The sequence below is a fragment of the Solea senegalensis genome, linkage group LG14, assembly GCF_019176455.1.
Source record: "Solea senegalensis isolate Sse05_10M linkage group LG14, IFAPA_SoseM_1, whole genome shotgun sequence".
Classification (NCBI taxonomy): Eukaryota; Metazoa; Chordata; class Actinopteri; order Pleuronectiformes; family Soleidae; genus Solea; species Solea senegalensis.
The window spans coordinates 4051820-4079622 of NC_058034.1; the positions used below are offsets into that span (position 1 = coordinate 4051820).

Here is a 27803-nt window from a genome sequence, read left to right on the forward strand (position 1 = left end):
TTTTCTGAGGGCTGGATGTAACACGGGCGTAGACGATTTTCCGGACTTCTCCAGTGATGCTGCCTCACCCTCCATTTGCATAGGTTTAGCCTCCCAGTTGTACCAAGCGAAAGTAGCCACACAATTCTTGAGCTCATCTGCCTCTGGATTAGGCAGGGAATAAATAATACTCCCTGATATACACAGTAAAATATTTGCCTTACATCCTGACCCTCTCCAGTCTGAGCCAGTCAGACTCAGGCCAGCGTGGTGGCTGAACTGAACTTAACTTAAAAACCTCATCCCAGGGATTATGGTTGAGCTTCAAGGACCATCCACAAAAATAACTGCTTCAGCTTTGCAAAAATGAAAAAAAAAAAAAAAGACTGTAAAAAATAATGTGCACACAGACTGCCTCTTCTTCTCTCGAACGTACACCGTGTATGGTAGAGAAGTCGATGCGCGTTGGATTATTTTGTAAGGCTGAATGTTAGGATTTTGTCATTTCTTCTGTAAGTCATATACTGTGTTTGAAATATTGAATATTGTGCTCCCTTATACTTTGGAAGTGGCCTCTTGTTGAGGTCTGAATTTACAGGCTAATGTTACTGTTGAGGTGGTTTTACATCTGCTGGGTTCCATGTCGCAGCCTACTTTTAAATACTTTGTTTTTTCTAAGATGAAGAATAAGATTAAAGTGTAAGGTTTCACTGACTCATGTAAAAAAATACGGAGTATAGTATATGTTTGGAGGACTATTCTTCTTGAAAACAAAACAAAAAAAACCTTCCAAAGAACTAGTGGAGCCCAAATGGAATCCCTTCTGCTAGAAGGTTTCTAGTTTATTTGAGCCCTCTCTGAATATAAACATGAATTCATGCTAAACTGAGGGGGTGTAAGGAATGTCGGATTTTTGACATCGTTTTGCTTTTAGTCATAGGTTGTGGTGCATTTTTTTTCTTCTATAGACAAACTGTCTGGGTTTATTTATAGGGTCTTGTTAGTAAAGATATATGCTAATGCCCTGAGTTTGAATGGATCTCTACATAAAAAGATTCGTTTTGTGTGTCCAGGGTTTCCTGCTCACCCCGTGGTTGGTCAGAGAGAGAAGCTGGACAACTTTCAGAATGTAGTTATGCAAAAAACCCTTATAGCAACAAACTACACAAACTTCTTAGTCTTTAACATCAAGGTGTATGATTTATGTCAGGTCCTTGAATTGAGCTAACTATGCCTTTCACATGAGCTACAGTGTATTTCTATCACATAGCAGCAGCACAGGATAAGCTAGTGATGTTCATTCTGTCCCACAGTAAACGGGATTCCCATTGCACATCGGGTTGCATTGTTTTGCAACTCTGTGCCGCTGTCTTGGATTTCAGTTAACGGGGTGGTGTTGTATTAAGTGGAAAATGTCTCTAAATTAAAAAGGTTTAGGGCCCAGAACAAGCCGATTGTTTTGATGTGTGACTTGTTGAAATTGGTTGAACCCTGTATGAAGACATAGTGACCAGGGAGGGATATAATGATAATTAATAATGGTGAAAAGAAAACGAGGAAATGAAAGCAAAGTATGGATATTTAGTAAACACTTTTCTTAAACTGACAAGCAGCAAACCACCCCTCCCAGCTGTTATTATTTTTTAATCTTTTTCACATTCAAACAATAATTATTTTTCCGTCACTGTGTAATTACAGACCTGGAGTCTTGCTGCTCTGTTTTCTCAGTCTTGGATTTCCTGATACATCCATGATGAGATGTGCTAATGTGACATAGTGAGGATTTATGTCCAGTAACCAGAATGCACTCACTGACCAGCATCAAGGGCATCAGCTGACGCGTATCCCTTTGTCCTGGGGTAACATCGCTGCACACTGGGGTTCCATTTTAGGACGGTGCAATCCAAATCGCTCGAGATTTAATGTTTCAGTGTCTCAACGTAGCGTTGGAAATCTTTCCTGACGGGCAGAAAGTAGCAGCTCGCGTCTTGTGGATGCAAAAAATAAACAAAAATGGTATGAGCCCGTCATTTTCTCTCCTGCTAAGTGTAACCCTGTGCTGTCTGTGACTACTTCCTGCTGCTGCAGCTGTTTGACAACAATATCACCATTCCGTATGTTTGGGTCAAAATGCTGCCCTAAAAGCAGTGCACCCCGAATGGAAAAGAAAACAAATGTATGAGAATTTTTTTAAAATTTTTTCTGCTCTATCAAATAATAATAAAAACTAATTTTAACCCCTTCCCAGTTTTTGTTTAGTTTTTTTTATTCAGACTAAGTTTCGTAAGTTTTCTCGTGCATTTACGTACACCCGAATTGTTGTGTAACTTGTTCAACTGTAGTCTGGCGTCAACAAAAACGGTGGGATACGATGACACTTGTGCTTAGTCTGTTTTAGTTTATTGAATTTATACCATATTTTATTTGTGTCCAAAAACAAGTTTGGATCCCAGGTAAATAAAACGATAATCTGCAGAGCACGCCACATGCTAACACAAAGCAGGTGAGGAAAAAGTTGTCCTGATCCACAAGATTGATTACATCAAAATGTTCACTTCACTGAAGAAAATATGTTTCTCACACAGAACGGCTAATCATGTCGAAGACCTGCAGAGAAAACACATTTGCATTACTCGCATTCATTCAAACTTGTGTTTCTTTTTGGTTTAATCCCCCCCATTAGACCCTTATTAAAACCAGGCTCAGACAAGGAACAATGTTCTCATCTTAATTAAAGTAATGTCATACTCCAAGTAAACAATAGTTGGATTCACATCCATCCATCTTCTACTGCGTTATCCTCCACACGAGGGCCACAGGGCACTGGTGCCAATGTCGTCTGACATAGGGCAAAAGGCGGGGGACACTCAGGGACGTACGGAGACAAACAACCATCCAACAGAATGTTGTTTTTTGTTTGTTTTTCGGATAACTAGTGTCCAAATAAACATTTCCTTATGAAACCGTTATGCTGATATATAATCCCTAGGTGGCAGAGTATACCAACATTCATGGTGTTCAACTGTGTATCCTGGCAGAAAAACAGATCTACGCCCTCCTACGCCTGTAGGGTGTTACTCTAAGTGACCTGTATGTGGTCAGAGACGGCAGAGAAGAAAGACACTTTTTTTTAATCCTCTGCTTTGATTCCTCGGCTTCTTAAATGTCAATATTTTCTGGTTTATTTGCTAAAGAAATCATTAAAATTCAGCACAAAATAATCTACACATTAGATGATAATGAAAATGATTGTTAACTGCAGTTTATTTTTACGACCCACTAATGAGCTGCAATTCTTAGTGACTAGTGAGCGCTGTTCCTGTATGTGACACTGTAATAACATGTTATTAATAATAATGTTTATGTGTTATAAGAACATTAATGATGTTTCTCTCAGCTGCCTTAAACCCACATGGTAATTTTGCATGTAACGCAGTCCTCTTTTCATCATTTGCATTCCCTTTTGTCTCCCATCTTTTGTGCTGGAGCTGCAAATGGTTCGTGTGAAGCCATTCAGGTACCAGAGCGTTTAGGAACTGTGCTGTTCTTCCCTCAAGTCTCCCAAAAATGTGAGTGATTTCACAAAAAAGTGTCTCCTCACTCTGATGCTCGCTCCAGATTCTTCATCAAAGGGATTATTTCTGCCACTAAGGAATGTGTGTCTATGTGTGTGTGAAGCAGAGGGGAGGTGGGATATATAGGGTGGGGGTTGCACCCTGGATGACTGAAAAACCGAGACCACGTCTGCCTGAACCAATCACACGGTGAGCACTGTGCCTCCTGGCTCTTAATTGGCTGGTTTTCCCGGTGAGCGCAGCTGATACGGAGAGCCAGCTGGTTTTATCAGAGAATAAACTGAGGCCACACGGGGAAGAAGACCGAGAGGAGAGGCAGTGACACAGAGGCAGGATTCAGTGTGTAGCAGCCAGTCATCATCTTCCAGCCTCTGAGCCAATCAAGAGCCACAGTCTATTTAGATTCTCAGTGTGTTCACAGGGAAAGAGAGTTATAGAATCGCAGGGTGAAAGAGTGGAAGTGATTGTTTCTTTGGAGCGGCACAGCTCTCCCTCTCTTCTTTCTCATTTGCTGAGACGTGCCGGGTGAGAACAGATGGACAAGATGAACCACAGCTCAGCTGAGGCAGAGACTGAAACCATAGAACCACTGCGTTACCTCAGGTAAGACACCTGCCAATTTCTCATGCATTGCTCTCTTACTGCTTCTCTGCTCCTACAGCTCCCACTGATGTTTGTGTGTGTGTGTGTGTGTGTGTTTTGTGCTGCCCTTTCATTCTGTTTGTTTTACAGTCACATGACTTGACAGAAGTACTCTGAAATCCATACACTGTGCAGAAAGAGATGCATAGAGGTGGACATAATTAGAAAGGAGAGGCAAGAGATGTCCTTACGAGCGGTCTGATGTACTTTTTTAAGATCTGAGGCAATAATAAGAGGTGTGAAGTCATTTATGCGGGTGAGGGAGATAAATAATCATTGTCCATCCCCCCCAAAAAAGTCATAGTTTGCTTCATCAGTCTCTAATTTCCTTCATTTCTCCCGTTCCAATCTTCAAACTGGATTACACTGATGAGGGATTATTGAATCGGGAAGTCAATTGTCAGGCAACATATTTTCAACCAAACCAGTAATAAGATCCCTCAGTATCTCTGAGGATCAGACAAAATAATCAGTTTATTACACAAGTGAAGATTATTGAGTTGTGTGTCTGTGTGTGCCCCATGACTGCCTCTGTGGCACCAGTTTTAGCCTCTGAGTGACAATCTTTGAATTTTGAACCATAGTTAAGGACACACAAGCTGCAGATGTGCACATTGATTATACTCTTATTTGGTTTCCATTTAGACTCTGAGAGTCTGTTGTCCTTCCAGGCTGCTGAACACTGAGTAAACAGCCCTGTGAAGCTCAAATAAAAGCAGGTTCACATAATCAATATTGGCTACAGAGATAAAATAGAGAAATAATCATTTGCTCCCCTTCATGGGTGTCATCTTCAATTGCAGAAGTAGAATTTCCATGACACATAAAGGTGTTATAGTGATAATAATACCCACCCTCCCCCCTCTTTAAAATGTGCAGTGGTGTTATTGTGTGTGATGACAGGAGTCATCAAGTGCCCAAATTCTTTATGGCCCTGTTGTTTCTGTCTCTGCTTAATCTTCTGTAAACTGGCTGTGTTGTCACTCAGGAGGAACCATCATTGTTCCATTTCTTCATTAATCAGCGTGGCTAATGTGGCCAGGCACATATGGCACTGCTTCCTTTTCTGTTGATTGTTTTTAAATACACAATAAATCACTCCGCGAGTCTCTGATGGATTTTTACAGACGGCGCTCAAAGATCGTTATATTGAGAACTCGTAGCTTTGCTGTAACTCACACTGGCTACCACTGAGGGCTCCCGCTAATCACTTTCAATACGTTATTGCCAATTAGTGTGTGTGTGTGTGTGTGTGTGTATGTACATGCATACACATACAATAGACTCATTTACATTCTTTCCCCTTGTGTAGACATTTGAGCAGCTACTTAAATACTGTATAGTGCTCCCACCATCATCACCATCTATCTCTGTCTTTATGAATAATTAGCAAAAAAGAAAAGCCATCTGTTTGAATACATGCATATTGTTTGTGTAAACATCCATTTATTTAAGTGCGCTTGTCCATGAGATTGATGTAAAAAAAACTGCTTTTGCTACGCTATACTATACTACACTATACTATACTATACTACACTATACTATACTATACTATACTATACTGTTCTGCACTATACTATACTATACTATACTGTTCTGCACTATACTATACTATACTATACTGTTCTGCACTATACTATACTATACTATACGGCACTATACTATACTATACTACGCTATACTATATTGCACTATATTATTCTATACTACTCTATACTATACTACACTATACTGCACTATATAATACTGTTCTGCACTATACTATAATATACTGTACTGCGCTATACTATACTACGCTATACTATACTACACTATACTGCACTATACTATACTGTACTGCACTATACTATATTACGCTATACTATATTACACTATACTGCACTATACTATACTGTACTATACTATATTACGCTATACTATACTACACTATACTGCACTATACTATACTGTACTGCACTATACTATACTACGCTATACTATACTACACTATACTATACTGTACTGCACTATACTATACCACGCTATACTATAATACACTATACTGCACTATACTATACTGTACTGCACTATACTATACTATACTACACTATACTGCACTATACTATACTGTACTGCACTATACTATATTGCTATACTGCACTATACTATACTGTACTGCACTATACTACGCTATACTGCACTATACTATACTATACTGCACTATACTATACTATACTGCACTATACTATACTATACTATACTATGTTATGCTATGCTATGCTATGCTATGCTATGCTATACTATACTATACTATACTACACTCAAAACAACAAAGAAATCTATTGCAACGTTTCGATACTTTGACCATCATTAGTCAAGGCAAGTTTATTTGCGTAGCACCATTCATACACTAGACACTATAATGACATTAAATCGCAAGAGATAAAAGTGATTTGCCGTTAAAAGGTGTATTTAAATGTATGCACTTAAGTAAGAGTATTAAGTAATGATTTAAATGTGCTGACAGTCTGAGAGGTTTGTTCCACAGGTGAGGAACAGGGTCACAGTAAAACTGACCCTGATATAGGATATAAGACCATTCATTGGAAAATCTGGCGGGAAAGTGCTGCCAAACGTCCTTGTTCCAAGTACTTCAGGTGTACTGGCATGTTGGAGGTTTTCTGAGAGTGGTTTTGTGCCATATTTAAGTCTTGGCAACTAGTAACTACTCGTTGGCAACTCCTTCCACTTCTCTCCAAATAAAGAAAACTGAATATTGTTTATGCATGTATACCTTTGTTTTTCTTAGAATAATTTGGGGGAAGGAAATTACAATATGGCCTTGTTTATAGTAACCCAACATATTGCAATATGTTGTAATGCCGTCCCTGTATGGAGATGTGTATCATATCATCAGATTCTTGCCAATATGCCGCGTTAATAATTTGGCAACTTTTAGGTTGGGGTGTATCAGGCTGTACCTTTATCTTTAATTCACACAAGGTATGAAAATGAATTTCACCAGCATGTATGCAGTAGAAGTTGTTCTCTGTAAAGCGCAGGCGTTGTTGGAGCGCCTCAGTACACGAGATGCTGAAGGATGTAGAAAAGCTTGTAGTAAATGTGAGCAGGGTTTCTGAGTCGGCTCGGCCTTGGATCTGTCTGAGTCAGATCCACAAGGCAAATTCAGTGTGTGTATTATTTCTGTGAAAAAGGAGACTTGACCTCTGTCTCTGAAAGAAAAATTTACCTTTTTTTTCCTCACCACTACAAGTTATTTTCAGAGAAACTAGAGAAAGCCCCAAACTTTGCCACGGCAAAGTCATTGTAATTTCAATATCAATTTTTTTTTCTTGCCTCCCTCACTTCAGATCCCTGTTGCCAATTCCCTTGTTGGCAGCTCCATTTGCCTGTTTGACAACTCTGGCATTTATAGGCCAGATGTAATGAGTGGGACAGAGAGCTGGGTATGCAGGGAGGCGTGAGAAAAGACGGGAGAGATGATTTGCTGCCTGTGGAGTGTTTGTCCACAGTTTTTCTCATCCATTATATTGAGTTTATTGAGAAATCTCTGTCATTATGTTTGAGAGCGGAGCATGTGTTAGAGTGTGTGTTCAACGGGAAGCAGAATGAGGACCGATGCCTGGTTTCCAGTCAATAGTAGAATCTGTAATAAGTATGCTATTTATAATCGTTGCCCCATCACGTACAAAGGTAACGTGTGAGGAAAGATGATTAAAAATGGAACAATACAGCTGCATATGCATTATACAGTGTTAATGAGTTAAAGCGTAGACGTGACAGTAGAATACAGAATAGAATAGAAGTCAATTCTACTTCTAATAATAGCAAAGACTCAGTAATGTTCATAGTTCTGAACATGATCTGACAATGACAACATGCTGATCTTAAAGTGTGGTCCCCTTCTTTTTTCTCGACGGAGCTCCCCCTACAGTTTTGGAGTGCATATTACTATTTCATACCACTTTATCCTCACCGTTGTATAAACGCATGCGCCACTGACGCTCCCTGCTCCTGCTCATGTACATTTGTTTTCAACACAGCGACCACTCCATCTAATTTCATCTAAAACATGCACAGCAGGTACGAAACACACAGAAACCACAGCACCATACATTTTTCTGTGACATAAAGGTCAACAGGAAACTGATTCAATATGCACTAGTACTACTCGATTAAAGTGTGCATGCAAACGTGCTAAATCAGTCCAAAACTGTTAAATTTGGGTACAAATCCTTCATAGTTCTGCTTTAAATCTATGTTTTCAGAGTGCCATCAGTGTATGGTGCCAATAAGATATTTGCTGGAGTTGAAAAAGAAGAGTGACCACTGACTCATTTTCAAACCGGTGGAGATGGTGGCTGTGGCAATGATGGCAAAGCATAATGTTACCTGACACGGTTACATCATGGTGTGACTGAGCCACTCAAAGATTCACGGTTCTACTTTCAGATCACTTGTTCTTTCCAAAGCAGGTTTGAGAGCACTTGACACTCACAAGAGAGGCTTTTATTCGACTCAGTGAAACAGAGAGCTGTGTTGTAACCAGGCACCCACCGTTATTTCATGTGGCAGGTTCACGCTGTGCTTTAATTAGCTACTAATCAAGCTATTATTGCTGCTTAAATGTGATATGCCCATTTGATATTAACAATAAATAAACCCACAGTAAAAGTTGAAAATCATTTTATTACCATATGTATGTATATTTATATATATATATATATATATATATATATATATATATATACATATGTACAGTATATATATATATATACATATAATCAAATAATGTGTAGCCTCTTGCCCACTGTCAGCAGACGTCAAAGGATTAAAACGTTAGCGAGTGAATAAATGAATTAATGTAACGTGTAAATGGGTGAGATTTTGGAGCAAAGTGTGGGTCTCTGTGACGGGATGAGGGTGGTTGGAACAGGTAGAGGGTTACAGTAAACAACAATGAAAGCCAGATTTCAATCCGTTGCAGTTCATCTCACAGCTGGCCAGTAATGCCACACCTCAACCTGAGTGTTCCACATACCCAGCATGAGAGCCTTTGCAGTAGTGCTTTAAAGTGTAGCATGATTTGAGATCTGTGTGGAGCTGATCCAGGCTAAATCAGCATTGATTTGATTTGGATTCAACACTGGATTGAATGACATCGACATTTGTTTATATTTAAAACGTACATCTCCAAAACAAGACGGTAAAGTAAACTATGTCAAATCTACTGACTCTCAAAAAGTCAACCCTGAGTATCTTTAGTACTGTCTCAAACGGTGGACACTGTGTCTCCTTTTTCTTTATAAAAAAACCCCAACAACTTACCACTTTTAATTTTTACACCCTCGTCTTTATTTCTTTATTTTTATTTCTTTATTTTCTTTCTTCATCTCAGTTGTTGGCAGGAGTCAGGGCTGTTCTCGGGGAACGTGAGGCGAAAGAGAGAAGCGTTCTCATGGTGACAGAATCGGAGCGATGCCCACTCACAAGTAGCCCTATGTCGTCTCCATGGGGAATACAAAAGTCAGCATACATGCAGAGATCAAGAGCAGAGAGACTAAAATAGAAAGACAGGGGAGAGGAGAGCAAATTCTGATGGAGGTAAAAGACAAAGAAAACACAGCAAACCTGATAATAAGATCCAATGAGGGCGTCTTCGCACTTATTGCCACTTGTCACTCACGATACTTTTGCACCAGCTGTCCACACCCTCGCACAGGTGGTCTTTTAAAGCTGCAGTGTGTTGATTTTTGTGGTTGTTCTGCCTCTGTTTGATCGTCATGAACAGAAATGATGTAACACTGACTTTTTAACATCTGTCAACAGATGAAAAATAGCCTATTAGCTAATTCCGGCTCATTTACAGTAATGTTTATTAATGTGCATTTTCCCTCTTAACTAAACCAGTAACATAAAAGTGCTGCGTCTTTAGCTGCCCACTTGCTTTACTTTGTATTGTATTGTAATTGTCGCGTTTCCTACTTCATCTGCCATGATTCGAAGAATGACACCTTGAATGTTGTTGTTGCGACGTAAAGAGTGTGGCAAAATAAACATAAACATAAATAACATAAAACACATCATAAAGGGTCGTATTACAATCTATACATCAGAAATCACATGCACATATATATGGATGAGAACGTAAACTAAACCTGGGCCACACAGTTGGTGTAGTGGTTAGCACTTCTCCCCCTGTGTGTGTGTGTGTGTGTTTTCTTTCTGGAATATGGGGATTAGGTGAATTGGTCACTCTAGATTGACTACAGGTGTGACAGTGAGAGTGAATGGTTGTTTGTCTCTATATGTGGCCCTGCGATGGACTGGCGAACCACCCCGCCTGTCGCCCTATGTCAGCTGAGCTTGGCGACCCTCCTGTGGAGGATAAAGTGATAGGAGATAAACTTAACACAAATCACTTCCTGTGTGCACGTCGGGAATGTCACCCCGTGACACGAGATCGAAACACTGCTATACTGAGAAACACAGTATAGACTTAAATGCGCATTTTGTGAACACGTTTGGCAATTGTTAGAGTGTAAAAGGACATACAGCATCTTTATATATAAAAGTCTTGCACCACAGCTTAAATCTCGTCTCCATCTCAGCACTCAAGATTGTTTTTGTGAAGCAGTCGCAGGAGTACGCGATGGAAAATTAAATTGAACTTGCAGAAAGAAAATAACAAGGAGTTGACTGCTGAAATGAAGTGTTGATTTGTGGAAATGCATTTTTGTCCTTGTGAGGTTTTGTCTGTGTGTATTATTGTGTCTCCAGCTGGAGCATTACAGCATGTTGAGTGTGTACCGCCGTTTGCAGCCAGGAATGCTCTCCCAGTTTTCAGTAATTGGGTTCGCTCTCTCGCTCTGCTGAGTTCTGTTTTGTTTCCCCGTTGGAGGAGGAGGACCGTCAGTGAATTCTGGTTATGTAAATGACTCATCTTTTCTTCTTCAGCTCTGTTTTCCCAGTTCACTGATGTATTATTAACAAGTCGCCTTCTGAGAGTCGAGCTAAAACTCTGGGAATGATTATGCTCATAAAACACAGATGTTATACCTGTGTTATAATTATTGACTATAAGGTTCATGAAAGAGTGTTTTTAGTGTTTTGTTTGCCAAGAGATTAATGACACAAAGGAATGATGTGTTCGCCCTCACTTAGCAACAACTCTCAGTCAAAGCCCAGATTTAAGTCTATTTTTCGCTGCTTTTCTGGCACCTGTAACGAGACATTTGTAGACGGTGCAGGACAATTCTTTTCCCTGGGAGGCTTTGATGGATAGTTGCTAAGGCTGGACTCCCTCGTGGCGTCTGAGTCGGTGGGTTAATGGTGATGCTGAAAGAGAGACATGGTGAAAAGGGAAAGCAACCTGCAGAGCCGGACAAAGGAACCGACTGACAATCAAAGAAATGTTTAGCCCAGAGGAGGGAATGAGACAATGGGACACTGATAGATGGACGTGAGTCGGTGATTTGCCTTTTATTCATTTAGTTTTTTATTCATTTTGTTTACGCTTCCTTACAGAGCCGCATGATATAGGCAGGAAAGAAAGACAGGAAGTCTGACAACACACAGACAACACATCTGAAAAGCAAGATGCCACTGCAGTAATGAACAATCTCATCATAAAGCTGCTTCCTAACACATTTTATCTTTATCTTTTGATTTGGATATTGCAATGTTTATTATTCTATGGCCTACTTCCATATGTGCATTTGTTTTAATGCGCTCACATCTGTATGTGTCTACTTTGTTTTCCTCTAACAACTAAACTAAAATGAATCTTAATCTTAGGTTAGGTAAGGTTAGGTTTAGGGTGAACATTATTATTCTCAAGGCGGTTAATTGTCTTTGAATACAAACGACTGCTTAAAACAAAAGAGCACAAAATGGAGGACTTGGAGTTCAAGTACAGATAATTAGAAATGCTGCACACAGGAAGTGATTCATTTTAAGTCCAGACAGACAGACAGACAGAAGGCAACAATAACAATATTGCACTAGTAAACCAAGACTGCTGCAAATGGGTTGGAGTCTATGCCAAAAAAACACAAAAAGTTCCTACAAAAAGTTTCAAGAGACAATTCTTAACCCCTCTGTTGCTGCTGTTTACTCACAAATGCTCCCTCAGTCCATCAGGTCTGATGGTTTAGTTTCTTTTCACATTAATTGCATTTGATATATTTCATAATTTATCTTTTAACAATTGAATTGCACTTGCTACGATAAGATTTCCTGTAGATCTGTTTTTTTGTGGGAGTCTAAACCACCACCTTCTTGACTGGGAATACAGTGGAGACAGATCCCTGGTCTTTTTGATATATCTCTTAGCTGCATCTGTGGTTAGACTTGCTGTATTAACCGCTCTGGACACACGATAGCAGCAAAAGTGAAAGGGAAGGTCTACAACAGGGGTGTCAAACATGCGGCCCGGGGGCCAGAACCGGCCCGCCAGAGGGTCCAATCCGGCCCACAGGATGAATTTGTTAAAATTTCACACTAATCTAAATGTAATGTCAAATGCTCCAGATACCCGTGACTAAATGTTTGTGCCTTTATAGATCCCGTGTGCTGTGTAAATAGTACATTTATGCACGATATTGTTGAAATTGCACTTATATTTCTTTGTTTTGTAAAATTATCCTTCATTAAATGTAAAACAAAGGAGAAAAAACAAAGGAGTTCTTGTTGTTCATCGGTTATTATTCTATTATATTGCAATTTTTACTGGTCCGGCCCCCTTGAGATCAAATTGTGCTGTATGTGGCCCCTGAACAAAAATGAGTTTGACACCCCTGGTCTACAAGATGGAGGTGACACCTTATACTGTCTAAAAGACAGGAGGTGGAGCTGGAGGTGGCAGAGCTGAAGATACTGATATTGTTGTTGGGAGTGACCAGGATGGACACGGTTAGAAATGAGCGTATGAGATGTGTCAGTGATTATATTGGACAAAGGATGTAGAAGATGGAGCTGCTGGACAGGAGGAAAAGAGGAAGACCACAGAGAAGGTGCAGCCAGCGTCAGGGACTTTAGAATGCTGTTAAATGTTTAATTGTTTGTACTTTTATATTTCAGCAATACTTTAATTTTTAAACTTTTTAAAAACTTTTATTTGTATTATTGTGATGAAGAGCGCAGCATATGTCACCAGGAGTGACTGTCAGATGGTAGAACATTTTTTCTCCCACATCTTTCCTCCACAGGAGTATGAAGAGCGGTCTGTGTTCTAGGGGGGTCAGTGTAGTGGTCAGTGATGACGTACGAAGACATCTCTGGGGGAGCTTTTTCTTGGGTGCGTGTCATCTTCTCTTATAATGAGCGCTCCATCCTTCAAGCTTCAGTCTCTTAATTCCTCTGCAGTTCACTCGTAACACATCACCAACACACACACATATGTACATGCATAATCATGAGCTCAATGAACATCTTATTCCACCCACATATTTACTGATTTCCATGCCTGCAGACCCTGTATAATGATTTCAAACGGTGTCCCATCATTAACCCTTAGAACACAGAGGCTTATTATATTTTTCTGATCTGTGACGCTGGAGCTCCAAGGGTTAATCAACAGCCACTACATATCGTCTGTTGATTTTATTTATTTTTTTATTTTTCTGATGTTTGAGACTCATTTTCAGCCTGGGATTTTCTGAATTCTTCTTCAGTGGTTGTATGAGATCCTGATACACGCCAACACGTCCGTGGATGAGGCTGAACATAGACGCAGAGCCATGATTTAAGCCGTGCACTATAAATCTATAAATCTATACACTTACTTGAGACTACGATATTTGAATATATTTGCTGCTGTTCTTGATATTTTTCAGCTTTTTAATTTCACCAAAAATCAGTGATTTTACATCACGGCACACAGCAGCTGTGAATCCACCGGTGCCTTTATCAGTGTGTTATTTTGTGAGTTTGGAGTTTGAAATCCTATATATATATAGTATATATACTAGCAGCTCCTGTGAGCTAAAAAACATGGACTTTGATTCAGAAAAGTACAAACTTTACAAATACAGGTTTCAGCCACTTCTGCAGGGGCTTCACTTTTCAAATTCAATGATTTTCGTCATTGGAACAGTTTCCATTCGGCTAAAGTGATATAGTGGAGTTGGCAGCAGTGACCGAAGCAGACTTTATAAAATAATTAAAGTTCCTCCTTGCTGGTTCGTCTGTCCTGCCTCTTCCTCACACATCTGTGGCTGCTCATCACCCCTCATCATCTCAGAGGGAGACGAGCAAAATTGACTCAACGCACATTACAATCTGAGCGCCATCTCTCACGTCCTACACATGCAAACAAACATCCACCGACCCTCACACACGGCTCCCCGTGAAGCTCCTCTAGCTGCACAGCATGTGTGACATTCTGTTCCTAATGTATGGGAAAATGCCACATGTGCATATATTACAGCCTGGCCTGTCAGTGCAAAAGCCATTGTTAGCCCGAGGCTACAGTCGCACACACAGACCTTTAACTAACTCTTCTGTCAGTGAGAAGCAATTCTAGGGGCCGAGCTGGGGACAAAGTTTGAGCAGCAGCTCAAATTTAATGTGCAACGCTGTCACATGTGACGCAACACCTGGCCACGGGGGCTGGTTAGTCTTTATCATCCATTTGCATCTTCTTTAAAGAGGCTTCCAGTGCATTTTGGAATTGATATACTCATCTGTGGGGGACATTGTGTAGGGGCCCCACAGTGCTCTATAGTCAGACCTCTCCATAGCTCCACAGTGTTTTGCAGCCTCTTTATCTCAGTATAACCCTGGTCATACATTTATACAAGTACTACAGGGGTCAGAGCTTTGGGAGACTCGGGAACTCCCTGTTAGATGAAATATGACAAGCAAAGTCAGTCGCTGCCTTTAAATGAAAACTTTAACTCGAGTTTCTGGTTGTTTTAGTGTTTTTTTTTTATAGTATATAATATAGTATATAGGGCAGCCTGTGGCCAAGTGGAAAGGGAACTTGACTTGTAACCAGAGGGTTGCCAGTTCAAATCCCCACCCGGCCAAAAAGGGCTGGGGTACCCCTGAGCCATCCTAATTCTAGGATGGGTCAAAATGCAGAGGAATACTTTCCCTAAGGGGATTAATAAAAACTAACTTTATATCTGATCATCATCCTCACTGTTTTTATTCAAACAATCTCATTCTGGTCATCATCTCTGACATTAGCCTCGTCTTCTTTACGTCTCTCACACATTTCTCCCGACCACCTGCCGCCTGGCCGCCATCTAAGCGTCACAAACACACACAAACATGTTTTTATATCTTAGTGGGGACACATCATAGATATAAAGCATTTTCTAGCCCCTTACCCTAACCTTAACTACCACAATTACGCTAACCCTAAAAACCTTTAAAAAGCCCTTTAAAGTTGTGGGGACCAGACAAAATATCCTCTCAAAGTTATACATTCACACACACACACACAGCTGTGAAAGGTCGGCCGAATGCCAATTTCAATGTGATGGCTCTCTGGTCCCTCTCATGGTTCCCTCTACTGCTGTGCTCATCAATTATACATAGTGCATTGTGTAGATCTGTGTGTGTGTGTGTGTGTGTGCAGGTGCACTTGTGTGGGCCTGCAGCAGAAAATCAGAAGCAAAACTACTCGCTGACAGATTCATGAGCAAACACGAGAGACACAGCAGCTCTGTGGTTTTTGAATTTGTGCTTATGAGCGTGCTCTCGGCTGTTGATGTGTGCTGTGTGTTCTGTATCATCATAGGATGATGAGGGAGGAGGAGGAGGAGGAGGAGGAGGAGAGCGAGCACTTGATATGAAGGAGAGAGTTCACAGAGAGTGGAGTAAGCGGCGGCAGAAACGGCATTGTTTTGTCCACCCATGGTTTAGCCCGGGGTAGTCCTTCTCTCTCTCGCTCTCTCTCACTTGCCTTCGACTCGCGAAGCTGCAAAACAGATCCATAAAGTGAAGGCAGGAAAAGGAGATTAGCCGGATTAGTCATCTTTTGTATCTGAAGGAGATGGGAGGAAATGAGGCACCGCGCTCTCCTGCTGGGGCTTCAAAATCTGCAGTGGGGACACTAATGGTGCCATGTTTTCATCATCAGTCTCTCACTATGAGTTTTTTTCTACTTTTCATTATATTTTTTTTACACTAAGCAGAAAACACAACTGCTCTCTCTTTGAGCACTGACAACAGGACTGAAGAAACGCAGGCTTCTTATCGGACCCTCTCTCAATCACCCAGAGCTGAAATGGACATTTTTGTGTAAAACCTGTAAATATGATGTCAAAACTAATTGTTCGAAAACAACACCAATCCACAGAAGCCTCTGCTTTCAGTGTTTTACTCTTTGCAACTGGGATGAAAGAAGAAGAAGAAGAAGAAGAAGAAGAGCTTGATTTACGGAGCTATATTACTCTGTCTCCAAAACCTGTGTTTTGCTCCAGCTTTCTCTTTATGACTTTGAACAAACAGGAACCACCAGGGACACGAGAGATGTCTGTGGCCTTTTTTAATTTGACAGCTGAACCTGCTGTGCTGCTCCTCCCCAAGGAAGGAGGAACTGGCAAGGGATGAGGCGCAGAGAGGGAGAGATGCAAGGGTTGTAGCATGCACAGCCCTCAAGCTCATAACACCTCCGACTGAAGCTTTACATTTATACCACATTATTAAACAACATCATTTTGTACACTAGTAAATATCTGGTGAAGCGGTAAACTTGCAGTCATCAACACTAAAGCCAGCCGTTGTCTTTTCTTGCCTCTCATTGTCAAGTTGCAAAAACGCCTCACAGTGGTATTTTTTTCTGAACCTGGTGTTGAGACAGATTAAAGTCCTCCTCCGTGCTGCTGATACAGATTTAATGGAATGTGAGCTGTGAGTTGCACAGATCTTCCTGACTGATTAAATGGAAGAGAAAGAATCGCTTGGCTTTTTGCCGTCGCACTCACAAATCTCCGCTCAGTAAATCCACTTTACCTCAGAAAGACTAATAGTACTTGTTTCACTGTCAGATAAGATAAGAATCATACGATAATGCGTCACATGCTTCAATCGCTGAGGATTTACGCTCAAATGTATGTACAAATAAACGTGTCATTAACATTTGAATCAGGTGTGTTGGAGCAGGGAAACATCTAAAACATGGCAGTGGGTCCCCAGGACCAGGATTGAGAAATCCCACTCTATAATATGCATCATGGATGCAGCTATTGATTATATTCATTATTGATTAATCTGTTGATCATTTTCTTGTTTACGTGATCAGTTGTTTGGTCCACAAATGCCAAAAAATGTCTTTCCTAAACCTCAAAATGTCTTCAAATGTCCCCAAATATCATGCTTTGTCCACAAACCAAGATCGATGAAGTTACCTTGTCCTTAGAACATTTTCTAAAAGTGGTGTATATTCCAAAATAAACAAAAAAATGTTGAAAGAACATTTATTGTTATTGTTAGGGAACGTTTGCTGATTGGCTGAGAGAAGTCACATGATTATCAAAGCCCACATTTATAGTTAAAGTTGAAGTTACTATTTATAGTCACTTGCCTGATGAAGGGTTAATACTTCATAGTTTTCTTTATTTTGAGGTCAGGACAACGCTTGCGAACATTAAACATGTTCCACATATACTACGTGCATCTGTGCCATCATGAACACATTTGTCCCCACTTTTATTTGCATTACTTCCTTTTCCTCCTCCTCCTCCTCCTCCATGTGCACTGTAGCTAACCAGCCGTGACATGAGCAACCAAATGGGTGTCAAAGCTGTAGAGAGAGGCCTGGTGGGACCACAGACCCACAGCGGTCTGAAGAAAAACCCTCAGACCCAGTGTTAGTCACTTCTTGTGGGCGTCAGTGCTTCTGTCCATTCTCGGTGAACATTAGCCACAAATGCTCGCTGAGTGACACTGATTAAACAGTGTCTCACATTAAGTATTGTGCTCTTTGGGTTGCAGCCTGGGAGGAAAGTGTTTGTCTGGTCACATCCTCCAGCAGAGAAGGCCGTTGAAAGGCCGTCCTCCTCGAGTCAGGGACCTATTAGTCCTCCTTTTCACCTCAGTCATGCCCGTGGCAGCTCCTCTAATTATGCCCCGTCACGTTCTCCACTGTTCTCGCTGTCTCCTGCCTCTCCACCTTCTCTCCATCTATCCCTCACTTATTTTCCATTATGCTGCCATAATACTTATGACCTCTCTCTAAGAGGCACTTTTGTGCATTTTTTTTTCAAATGTCAGCATGTGCTGCAGATATTCGCAGCCTATTATTATTATATATATATACATGTATATATATATATATATATATACATACATACATATGTGTATATATATATACATATATATGTATATATATATATATATATATATATATATATATATACATGTATATATATGTAATGCCCAGGTAAGGTTAAGATGTCATTTTTTTCCCCCTCTATCAGCTGATAAAATGAAGATGAAGAGTGATTCTTCTACAATATGACCCCCCTCCGCACACACACACACACACTCCTGCTGGCATAACAAGCATTGCACTTGCAACAAAACACAATCTGCAGTTTTTGTGGGAGAAAAGTCAGTGGGGGACTCTGTGCTTTTTTTATCAGGTGCTTTTTCATCCTCTCTGCGCTGAGCTGAGGACGCTCAGGAGTTTGTTCAGCCACAGACTCATTCAGCCGTGAGCCTCTAAGCACTGGGGAGGCTCGTTTGTGCCGACTGCCGTCAGACAGAACAAGTGCAAGTCAACTAACTAACAAATAGTGTTTATTAAAAGTGTGGCCGCAGCGCTGAGACATCATATCATACGTACGAGAAATACACAGCTGTGTACTAACTGTGCCAATATAGTGATACAATTCAACTTTGATTGCAAATGGAAATGGATGTTGTCTTCCCTGTTTGAAAGGTGAAGCTTTGGAAGTAGCAATTAGCCACCAGGGGGCGACTCTGCTGCTGGTTGCAAAAAAACCAAATCTGTTTTGATGGGAAACTTGATTTCTAATGTCAGTAAAATGTTATTGGTCTCAAGTTTGCATGTTCTCCCCGTGTGTGCATGTGTTTTCTCCCACAGTCCAAAAACATTCGGTTTTGGGGATTAGGTAAACTGGACACTCTAAATTGAGTTTGTCGTTCGATTGATAAATTGATAAAAACACAACACATATGAGTGGAAATCCAAATTGATTGACAGCGTCAATCAACGTCCAATAGGTGCCTGCATGTTTCCAGGTGACTGAACTTCAGTTCAGTTTCAAACATTCTCATGGCCCTGGTCACACAAAATCACAAAACAAGGCTGTTTTCAATATTCTCCTTCTTTTTTCCGTCTTTTTCTTGCTCTCTCCTCCATTTCCCAAGACAAATGTCCGCTTCTTTAACAGCTGAATGCGTCGCCATGTTTACCAGCTGGCGCCGGTCTGTTCTTTGGTGCTAAGCAGCTACAGTAGATAGATGCACACAATGAAATAGAGTCAAATATTCAGTGGACCTCATGGGAACCAGCGAAAGATCCACTTTCATTTTACATGGCCTCATTCAGACAGTGGCTCCTAACTGCTCTCACTGAAGGGACATTTGCAGAAAATAATAATAATATGCACACATTCAAAGAACACTGACAATCAGAGCATGTGTGACATTGTGGAAAGTGGATCGGAAAATGCAAATTCTGATCTGGTAGTTGTTAAAATTGATTTATGGCTTATTCTTGTGAGAGCTATGTATTATTTTGTTTCATTTTATTTTTTTTCTCACTTTTCATGTGCTGTCACATCTATGGCAACTTTGTTGCCATGGCACCAGGAACGTGCGTAGGGGACACGCCAGTAAGAAAAGAATTAGGTCATTCTTTTCTTGTACGGAATGAATTATTGTCTGCTGGTCTCACAGAAACACAGCAGAATCAATGCTTTCATTCTGATCTCGAGTAAGAAAATCGATGTTTTGGTTTTAGCCGTTGTTGATGCAGTCCGTCTCGGGTTTTCCGTCGATGCACGTGGTTATAAAGCAGGATCAGAGAGACAGAGATTGTAGATCCAGATCTGTCTCTAAAGACAACGATCCACCTGAAGCGCGGTGCAGCTGATGGATTGTTGTTATTAAACTCAGCGGCATATATCTGCTATGTCTTTACCAGTGGGCTTAGACATTTTATTAACTGTTCTGCTCCCTGCAACAGTGAAAATGAATGGGATGTGACTAAATGACTATCTACATGTATATATGTGTATATATATATATATACATATATATATATATAAATATATGGATATATCTTTGAGATATCTGTGTGTATTCGTCGCTGGGTGCTCCCTCCTTCTTATAGATCGCCGACCTCACCCTTTCTTCAGTCACGTGACCTCTTAAAGTGAGGGATACCAATGACTCATGGACGGACATCAGCAGCAGGGACGCTCAACCCATGGGAAATGAAGCACTTAAATGAGCTGTGCAACACCTGTGGCTTTGGGTAGAGCCTCTCCGTCATCTCCTCTGTGTTACAGGTGCACGTCTGATCTGGGTCAAAATGATGGATGAGAGCAAAATGCAGGAGCCACTGCCTCGTTGTACCGGATATGAAGAACATGAGCAGGCTGATAAACTGATTAAGCCCAATTTGAAAGAATGAGACTCGTGGAGACGGCCGCGTGGACGTGATTGTGTCTCTCATGCTCACCACCACATATAGCCAGAGCTAGATTATTGCTCAGACGAGGCTGGAGACAAAGTGAATCATGCATCCTGATTTGATAAGAATTGAGCAGGATGAAGGGGGATCATGCCGGGAAGTCAGAACATACATATGCAGGCACATGGGCTATAGCTGCTATCTGCCAGCTGAGGCTGTTTATGAGGCTCCCGCACAGCTTTATCATCACATGGTGGCGAAGGAGACACGGTATCTCATCGTATTTGTGATGCAAATGTGGCAGATTTAGTCTCACAGGCTATTTTTAAGTTAGCAGCTTTGGCTGTGTTACATCACGTCAGTAACCAATGAGAGCACAGTGCTAAAGTCATGACTGCAAACAAGCAAAAGCTGACGAGGCTACCTGTCATTTACAGTCTTCTGTCCAGGTGTTGTCTAGCTCCGCCCATGGTCCAGCCCGTCCTACTCTCACCAGATTTTGATCTCCACTAGGACTACTGGTCCTGGTAAGGTCAGTGTTTAAGTCCTAAATAGGTGATAAATACAAGAACTCACACACACACACACACACGTGGAAAACCCACTGATAATCTGATTATAATACCAGCCAGCAGCACAGTGCCTGCTGTAATGGTCTGTAGAACACGAGCATGACCAAAATTATGACCCAATCCTTTTAGCTGGAACACTGAGTGCATCTGTAACGAGATTATCTTCAGGGAAGTGATGAAAGTGAGACTCAAAATAAAGTGGTGTGTTCTTGCTTTTAGCTTGAGCAGTTCCCTCAAAGGCATTCCTCAGATCAAAAACATGTTTGTATGTATATATATATATAAATCACACAACAGAGCAGATTGAATCAAACGGGGTGAGTCATCCCTTCTGTTTTCTCTCTGCACGTGTCTCTTGTCTCGCTGTCACTCCTACATCTGCCTGTATCCTCAAAGACGGAGGGAAAAACCAATTCATCAGTGTTAACCCTTGTGGAGTTTGGGAAGTACAGAAGAGGTGAAGCATTGCAAGGTTCCACAGACAGGGATGCACATTTATGCATAATTGTTAGAAAGCTTATATTGGTCTTTATGAGAGATACATGAAAACTAAATTCATTTTAAATGAGAATACTTTTAACACAGGTCACAGTTTAAATACAGTAAACATAAAATAAAATACAGGAACGCGAATGTTCCATTTTTTGACGTAATCCATTCAGCACTTCAGCAAACTGGTACCTGATAAAGTGGTTTAATGGGTTTAAATTGTGGAAGCAAGTCAGAGATGCACTTACACATCATCCATATGCTTATCCTTTTAAATGAGCTGACATGGCGCTGGGCAGAATGCAGGGTTAAGACAAAATCTGGCCCTCACTTCTGATAATCATGTCTTCTGATTTTAGGCAGATTTGAACAGATTATCTGGCCAAGTTATGCTGTAGTGTGAGGGGTTAACTGATGCCTTTTTAATGTTTTTGGGCACATCCGAGGGCAACGCGGTTAGCACTCATGCCTTTGGAGCAAGAAAACCCGGGTTTGAGCCCCAGTTGGAATGAGGGCCTTTATAGAATAGAATAGAATAGGATAGAATAGGATAGAATAGAATAGAATAGAATAGGATAGGATAGAATAGGATAGAATAGAATAGAATAGAATAGGATAGGATAGAATAGGATAGGATAGGATAGAATAGAATAGAAATAGAAGTCTAGTCTGAGCTTCCTCATGATTAAAACATTGAAAATAAGATATAGAGTCCGTCGTGTCTGTGGTCTCCCACCTTTTTAAAATCTAGTCAGACTGGAGAATCCTCTCGTGTGAGGCAGGTATTACATTCACACCAATGTCCAGTTCAATTTCCAATCAACATAATCTCAATCAAAAAGACCCCAATGAAAAGGACTTCATTAAACGAGTTCTATCACAACACCACAAACATGGCAATAGGAAGAAGACGCATCTTTGCTCTGCTGAGGATGACTGTCTGTTGTCTTGGTAGTGATAAACAACACGGGCATAAATAATCCTCCACTGAGAGATTATTTGCGAACCAGTGAGGAAACACAAAAACCTCCACTTCACTGCATTGAGGCCGAATCGTCGCTGTTTTCTATTAACAGTGGTAGACGGAGAAAAACATAAATTATTGTTGAGTTAAAATATGAAACGTTTCATTGTAATTAAGACACTATTTGATGCCATGCTTAATTTGTGTGTAAAAGGCCTGAAGTGTCATTAACAGCAGTTGAGTATGGGGATGAAGTGGGAGGTGGACGGAAAGTGGGAGAAAGGACAGGCAGAGAATAGAGCTGTGAACCTAATAACAGAGTGTTTTCGTTCTTTCTGTCCTCTTCTTTTTTCTTTTTTCTTTTTTTACAGCACGGGAGGGACTAATTGTTACCTGCACTTTAATAGAACAGAGCAGTTTACTTAATTACACGACTGTAGATCTGGGATGGTGACAGGGCTGCAGTATATTTAAGGCGAGAACTATTGGTGCTAATGGTGACATGCTTTCATCGGATGACTCTAAATAAGATTTTGTTTTGTAGACCACCCAGACATCAGAAAACATATATATATTTAGAACTCTTTCAAAAACTTCTATTTATTTAGCAAATATCAAACTGAATTCACCTTTTTATACCCACTAATACACATTTTTCTATTCAGGAATGCAAGTAAATCATTCAAATTTGACATCTTAATAACACGGTTTGCCATTTTTTAGCATTAAAAATATCATTTTGGCTAAAGAGCTTCTACAAACTGGTGTGTTAACCATTACAGAATGATAAAAAATGATGATTTGATAATTACCAATGCTGTTAATTTATAAGGAAGCTGTGGTTTTGGGTGGTGGTCTAATACATTTGATAAACACTACATCTAAATTATTATTATTATTAATCTTTCTGTTATGTATGTATATTTTATTTTTGATAATTTATTAGATCTCTATTACACCAAATCATAAAACTACTACCCAAGCATTTTCTGAGGAAACATTTTAATTGTAAGTAAGTGCGATAAGTGCGAGTATTACGAGCTTTTAGCAATATGGGTTTTGTTCATGTCCTCGTGATTCCAAGTGTCGAGATTGAGTGTTTCTGAAAATTGCATCGTGGCAAAATCTAAATTAACGTCAGTTATTTTTGTGCTACTTATCTCACCAGCAGATGATGCTGGAAAGATAGAAGTGAATCAAAAGGACAAGGAGGAGGTGGTGGTGAGAAGTGGCTATTTCAGTCTGTCACTGGTAGAAAATAGAAACTCTTCAGTGGTGTTTTCACCTGACACTTCTATATTCAGTGCATCTATTGCATTAGAGGTTGTTATAGATTGTATAATAGGTGTCAGTGTGTCTTATCTTTGCATTTTGCACAAACAGTAAGAACGTACGAACCTATAGCCCCAAACCTCTCCACCATCTATTATTATTATTATTATTATTGTTATTTTGCTGTGTACACATCTTCATTAACCACTGCAGTGTGACTATTTTCCTCCCAGGGGCCATTAAAGTTTCATTTTACCTTATCTCATGTGTAAAGTAAACACACTCATTAAGCTGGCTATGATCACAGTTGAGCACGGCTACAATTACGGCGACACATTGCAGAGGCACATGACGCCCAGCGTGGGGAAATCATCTCCTCCTCTGGGGAGAAGCTGCTGCCTGCTGCATGATTGTGACTTCAGGTGCAACAAAAGCCACAACTCACGAGAGCCCATTCCTCTGTGGCGGCACAAACCTGTACATTTACTCTATTTGAGGATTGGGTTTCATAGAGCTGTATAACGAGTAAGTTCCCCAGTGTCTTTTAATAATAGCTGCAGGTAAATGAACGTTTGCTCCTAAATTATAACTACACATGTGTACCGATTTTCGTGCATGTGCGATAATTGTGTCGTTCATGGTGAATTTGGACAGGTGGCGCCGCACGTATTGGCCCCTCCCACATCCAATCTTCGATGTACATTCCCAGAACCTTTTTCAGACGTAAATTTACACCAGGATTGATGTGGTCACAGAAATCTGTGAGATTTGGGGTATGGGAAAGGCCTCAAATATGCAATTCATTTGGGGGAATAATAATAATAATAATAATAATAATAATCCTTCCAGTTTCAATAGGGTTCTTGTTACTCAAACCCTAATTAGATCAGACATGGTTAACATGCAGCATGAAACTGCCATCTGTCAGTCTGGAACACTGTGCTGCTCCCTTGTGGTAAATCCTACTGGTGTATATATATATATACATATATATATATATATATATATATATATATATATATATATATATATATATATATATATATATATAAATATACGTGTATATATGTATATGTATATATATATGTATATATATATATATATATATATATATATATATATATATATATATATATATATTGAGCTGCACACCCACAGCACTTTGTTCTGCCAGTAATGATAAGAATCAATATCCTGTTCAGCAGCAGCAGCAGCAGCAGCAGCAGCAGCAGCAGCAGCAGCAGCAGCAGTACTGTTAGTGTGACATGTCTCCACCCCAAAAACAACATTTGATTTTCTTTCCCCTGTTTTACACTGGTGGGTTCCTCCCTAAAGGCCTGACTAATTAAGTAGCCCATTCTCTTTCAGAATCAATTCATGCTGAGTGCAAACTGCAAGAAGCTCTGGTGCCATAGTGTAGCGGGCTCAGTGAAACACAGAGCAAACCCTGTGGACGGGGCTGAACTTTCCAAAGATCAATTTGTCACAGTGACTCAGGAAACTTCCCTGAGGTGAGCTGTGGGTGACGACTGCTGTCACTGCTCCACTGGCTCAGGTAAATGCCACGGGCCCCCACACACACACACGTTTACAGCCTAACCTTAACCATCATAACTAAATACCTAACCATCACAACCCTAAATCCTCAACCCATTAACAGAAAACATACAAATACACATACACACATAATGTCACAGGATAGTTCAGAATCCACAGATTTACATGCAGTCCGTACTATTTAACTATTTAATACTGACATTGCTGAACAGGCTCACATGATCACAACACAGCTGTGCTGTGTTTTTCTTCCTGGCGAGAGCTGAATAACAGCTGATCGACAACTGCTCAACACAGTATTGTATAGTGTGTACAGTCTATATGTGTCCTGCAGTCATTTAAAACAAAGCCCCGTTCATCAGTGTGTCTCTGTTGTGTGAGACAGTGAAGTGATCATTTGGCTCAGTGCTGATTAGAAGTGCCACATTGACTTTGTGCATTGATCCTTCTGTCCTGTGCACTTACTGGGTTATTCTGATGAATGATCGTCAATAGGTTAGACACAAAGAGGGGCTGCAGTGCTGAGAATGACCACCAGGTGTCTGTAGAGTGAAAGGGATATAAGGGGATCGGCTGTGAGATGAAGAAGGCAGACAGTCAAGGGTCTGTGTTGGCCCTTTGCTGCTCTGCACATTCTTGATAAAAGGGGACACAAGTGTGAACACACAGGACCTCCATCATTCACGGTGTCACCAGATCAGCCAAGGGAAGCGGAATGGTCGTCAGTTCAGGACCGAAAACTGTGAAGGCCACAGTTCAGTTCATCGCTCATGAATTTTGCTTTGATAGAATCTGTGAAGGTATATACATGAGAACACCTTGACTCACAGACCTGTGTGAGTCAGTCCGCAGGAAGAACTCTGTGGCCACACTTTATAAAGCAGACTGTGTACGGCAGTCACCGCCGAGCGTCTGGAAACAGACTAATAATCAGGTTAAAGCGGCTGCAAAAACCATACAGCGCTGCAAAAAAAAGAGCACATGACACAGGTGTGTTCTTTTTAACGCCAGGATTATAAAGAACAACAACAAGTGACTAAAAAGTAAACTTGGCACAGAAAAAAAGGAAAAAAGGGTAACAATTTAATTTATTTATTACATTTAAATGACATTACAGTAATAATGTGGCTAAGTGTTGTAACATATGGAGGAAATATGTTGATAATACTATCTTGTTTCTAACGCAGTAATAACAATGTCATAGTATGTTTTAATATTACAATAGTAATAATATCCACGTAAAAACCTACCTAAAGTGTTTGTGAATCAGAATTGATAAAGGTGAAATTCACACACATTTTACATTGTTATCACCCATATATTACTTGGTAAGGTGGTATTATCGTAATATCACCATACTTTTAACACATCGTTGCTTTGTGTATAGATATCCTGTACGTGTGTGTGTGTTTCTTGTTTTGTTCTTGTCTTAGTTATCTCTCAATGTTTGCGGTCTAGTATTTTGTGTTATTCTGTCTCTGATTATGGCTTCATAACCTGTCATATTTACATGCATGCATAAATAAATACATAAATGATGGGTCCACATGGCAGGCATGGCCTTACAGCAGGTTTGTGCGTGTTTTTTCTTCTTCTCCAGGTTCTGATTTCCTCCCACAGTCATGCAAAAACATGCAGAGAGTGAGCGGTTGTTTGACTCTGTGTTGCCCTGCGATGCACTGACAACCTGTCTGGATGTGGAGAGTAAAGCAGTAAACAATGAAGGAATGAATAAACAAGTGTCATGGCAATTTAAAACACAAAAAACAAATTTGGTTTGGTTGTGTAATTGTTTGGAGGCTGCGAAGCACGCAAACCTAAACAACTAAAAGGAATGTTCCATCTGTAAAAGCGAATGAATGCGATTCATGCTATAGATACTTTACATTTCTGCTGACGCACTAAATCTGAATCGACCTGCAGCTGATGATGTTTGTATGGATGATCCTGTTCATCTCTTACTGACCATGTTGTTCTGTGTCTGACAGTAAAGGGGAGGCCGCCGCTATTGAGACAGAGCTACTGAGGGACTACAGGTTTGGACAACAGCAGCTGATAGAAATCTGGGGACAAGCATGCGCTCTCGCCATCACTAAGGTCTGTACAACCTTCTGTCTTCCCGATCTCATTAGATT

The 27803-nt window shown here is 40.4% G+C and overlaps 1 protein-coding gene and 1 long non-coding RNA gene across 3 annotated transcripts in view; both read left to right on the forward strand.

The window, feature by feature from the left end:
- Positions 1 to 3820: 3820 nt before the first annotated feature.
- Positions 3821 to 27803, forward strand: part of yjefn3 (YjeF N-terminal domain containing 3) — a 38001-nt gene continuing 14018 nt past the window's right edge. Inside the window, exons 1-2 of the mRNA XM_044044730.1 lie at positions 3821 to 4157; positions 27657 to 27765. Coding sequence (XP_043900665.1) covers positions 4090 to 4157; positions 27657 to 27765 — 177 coding nt within the window. The 5' untranslated portion in view covers positions 3821 to 4089. The remainder of the gene's footprint in view (positions 4158 to 27656; positions 27766 to 27803) is intronic.
- On the forward strand, positions 23803 to 27649 carry LOC122781180. Of its 2 annotated transcripts, XR_006361769.1 has the most exons (4): positions 23803 to 24636; positions 25480 to 25666; positions 26164 to 26743; positions 27269 to 27649. It is a non-coding gene; the product is annotated as an uncharacterized LOC122781180 (long non-coding RNA). The 2 variants fall into 2 exon arrangements; XR_006361768.1 differs by having other exon boundaries at positions 26164 to 27290.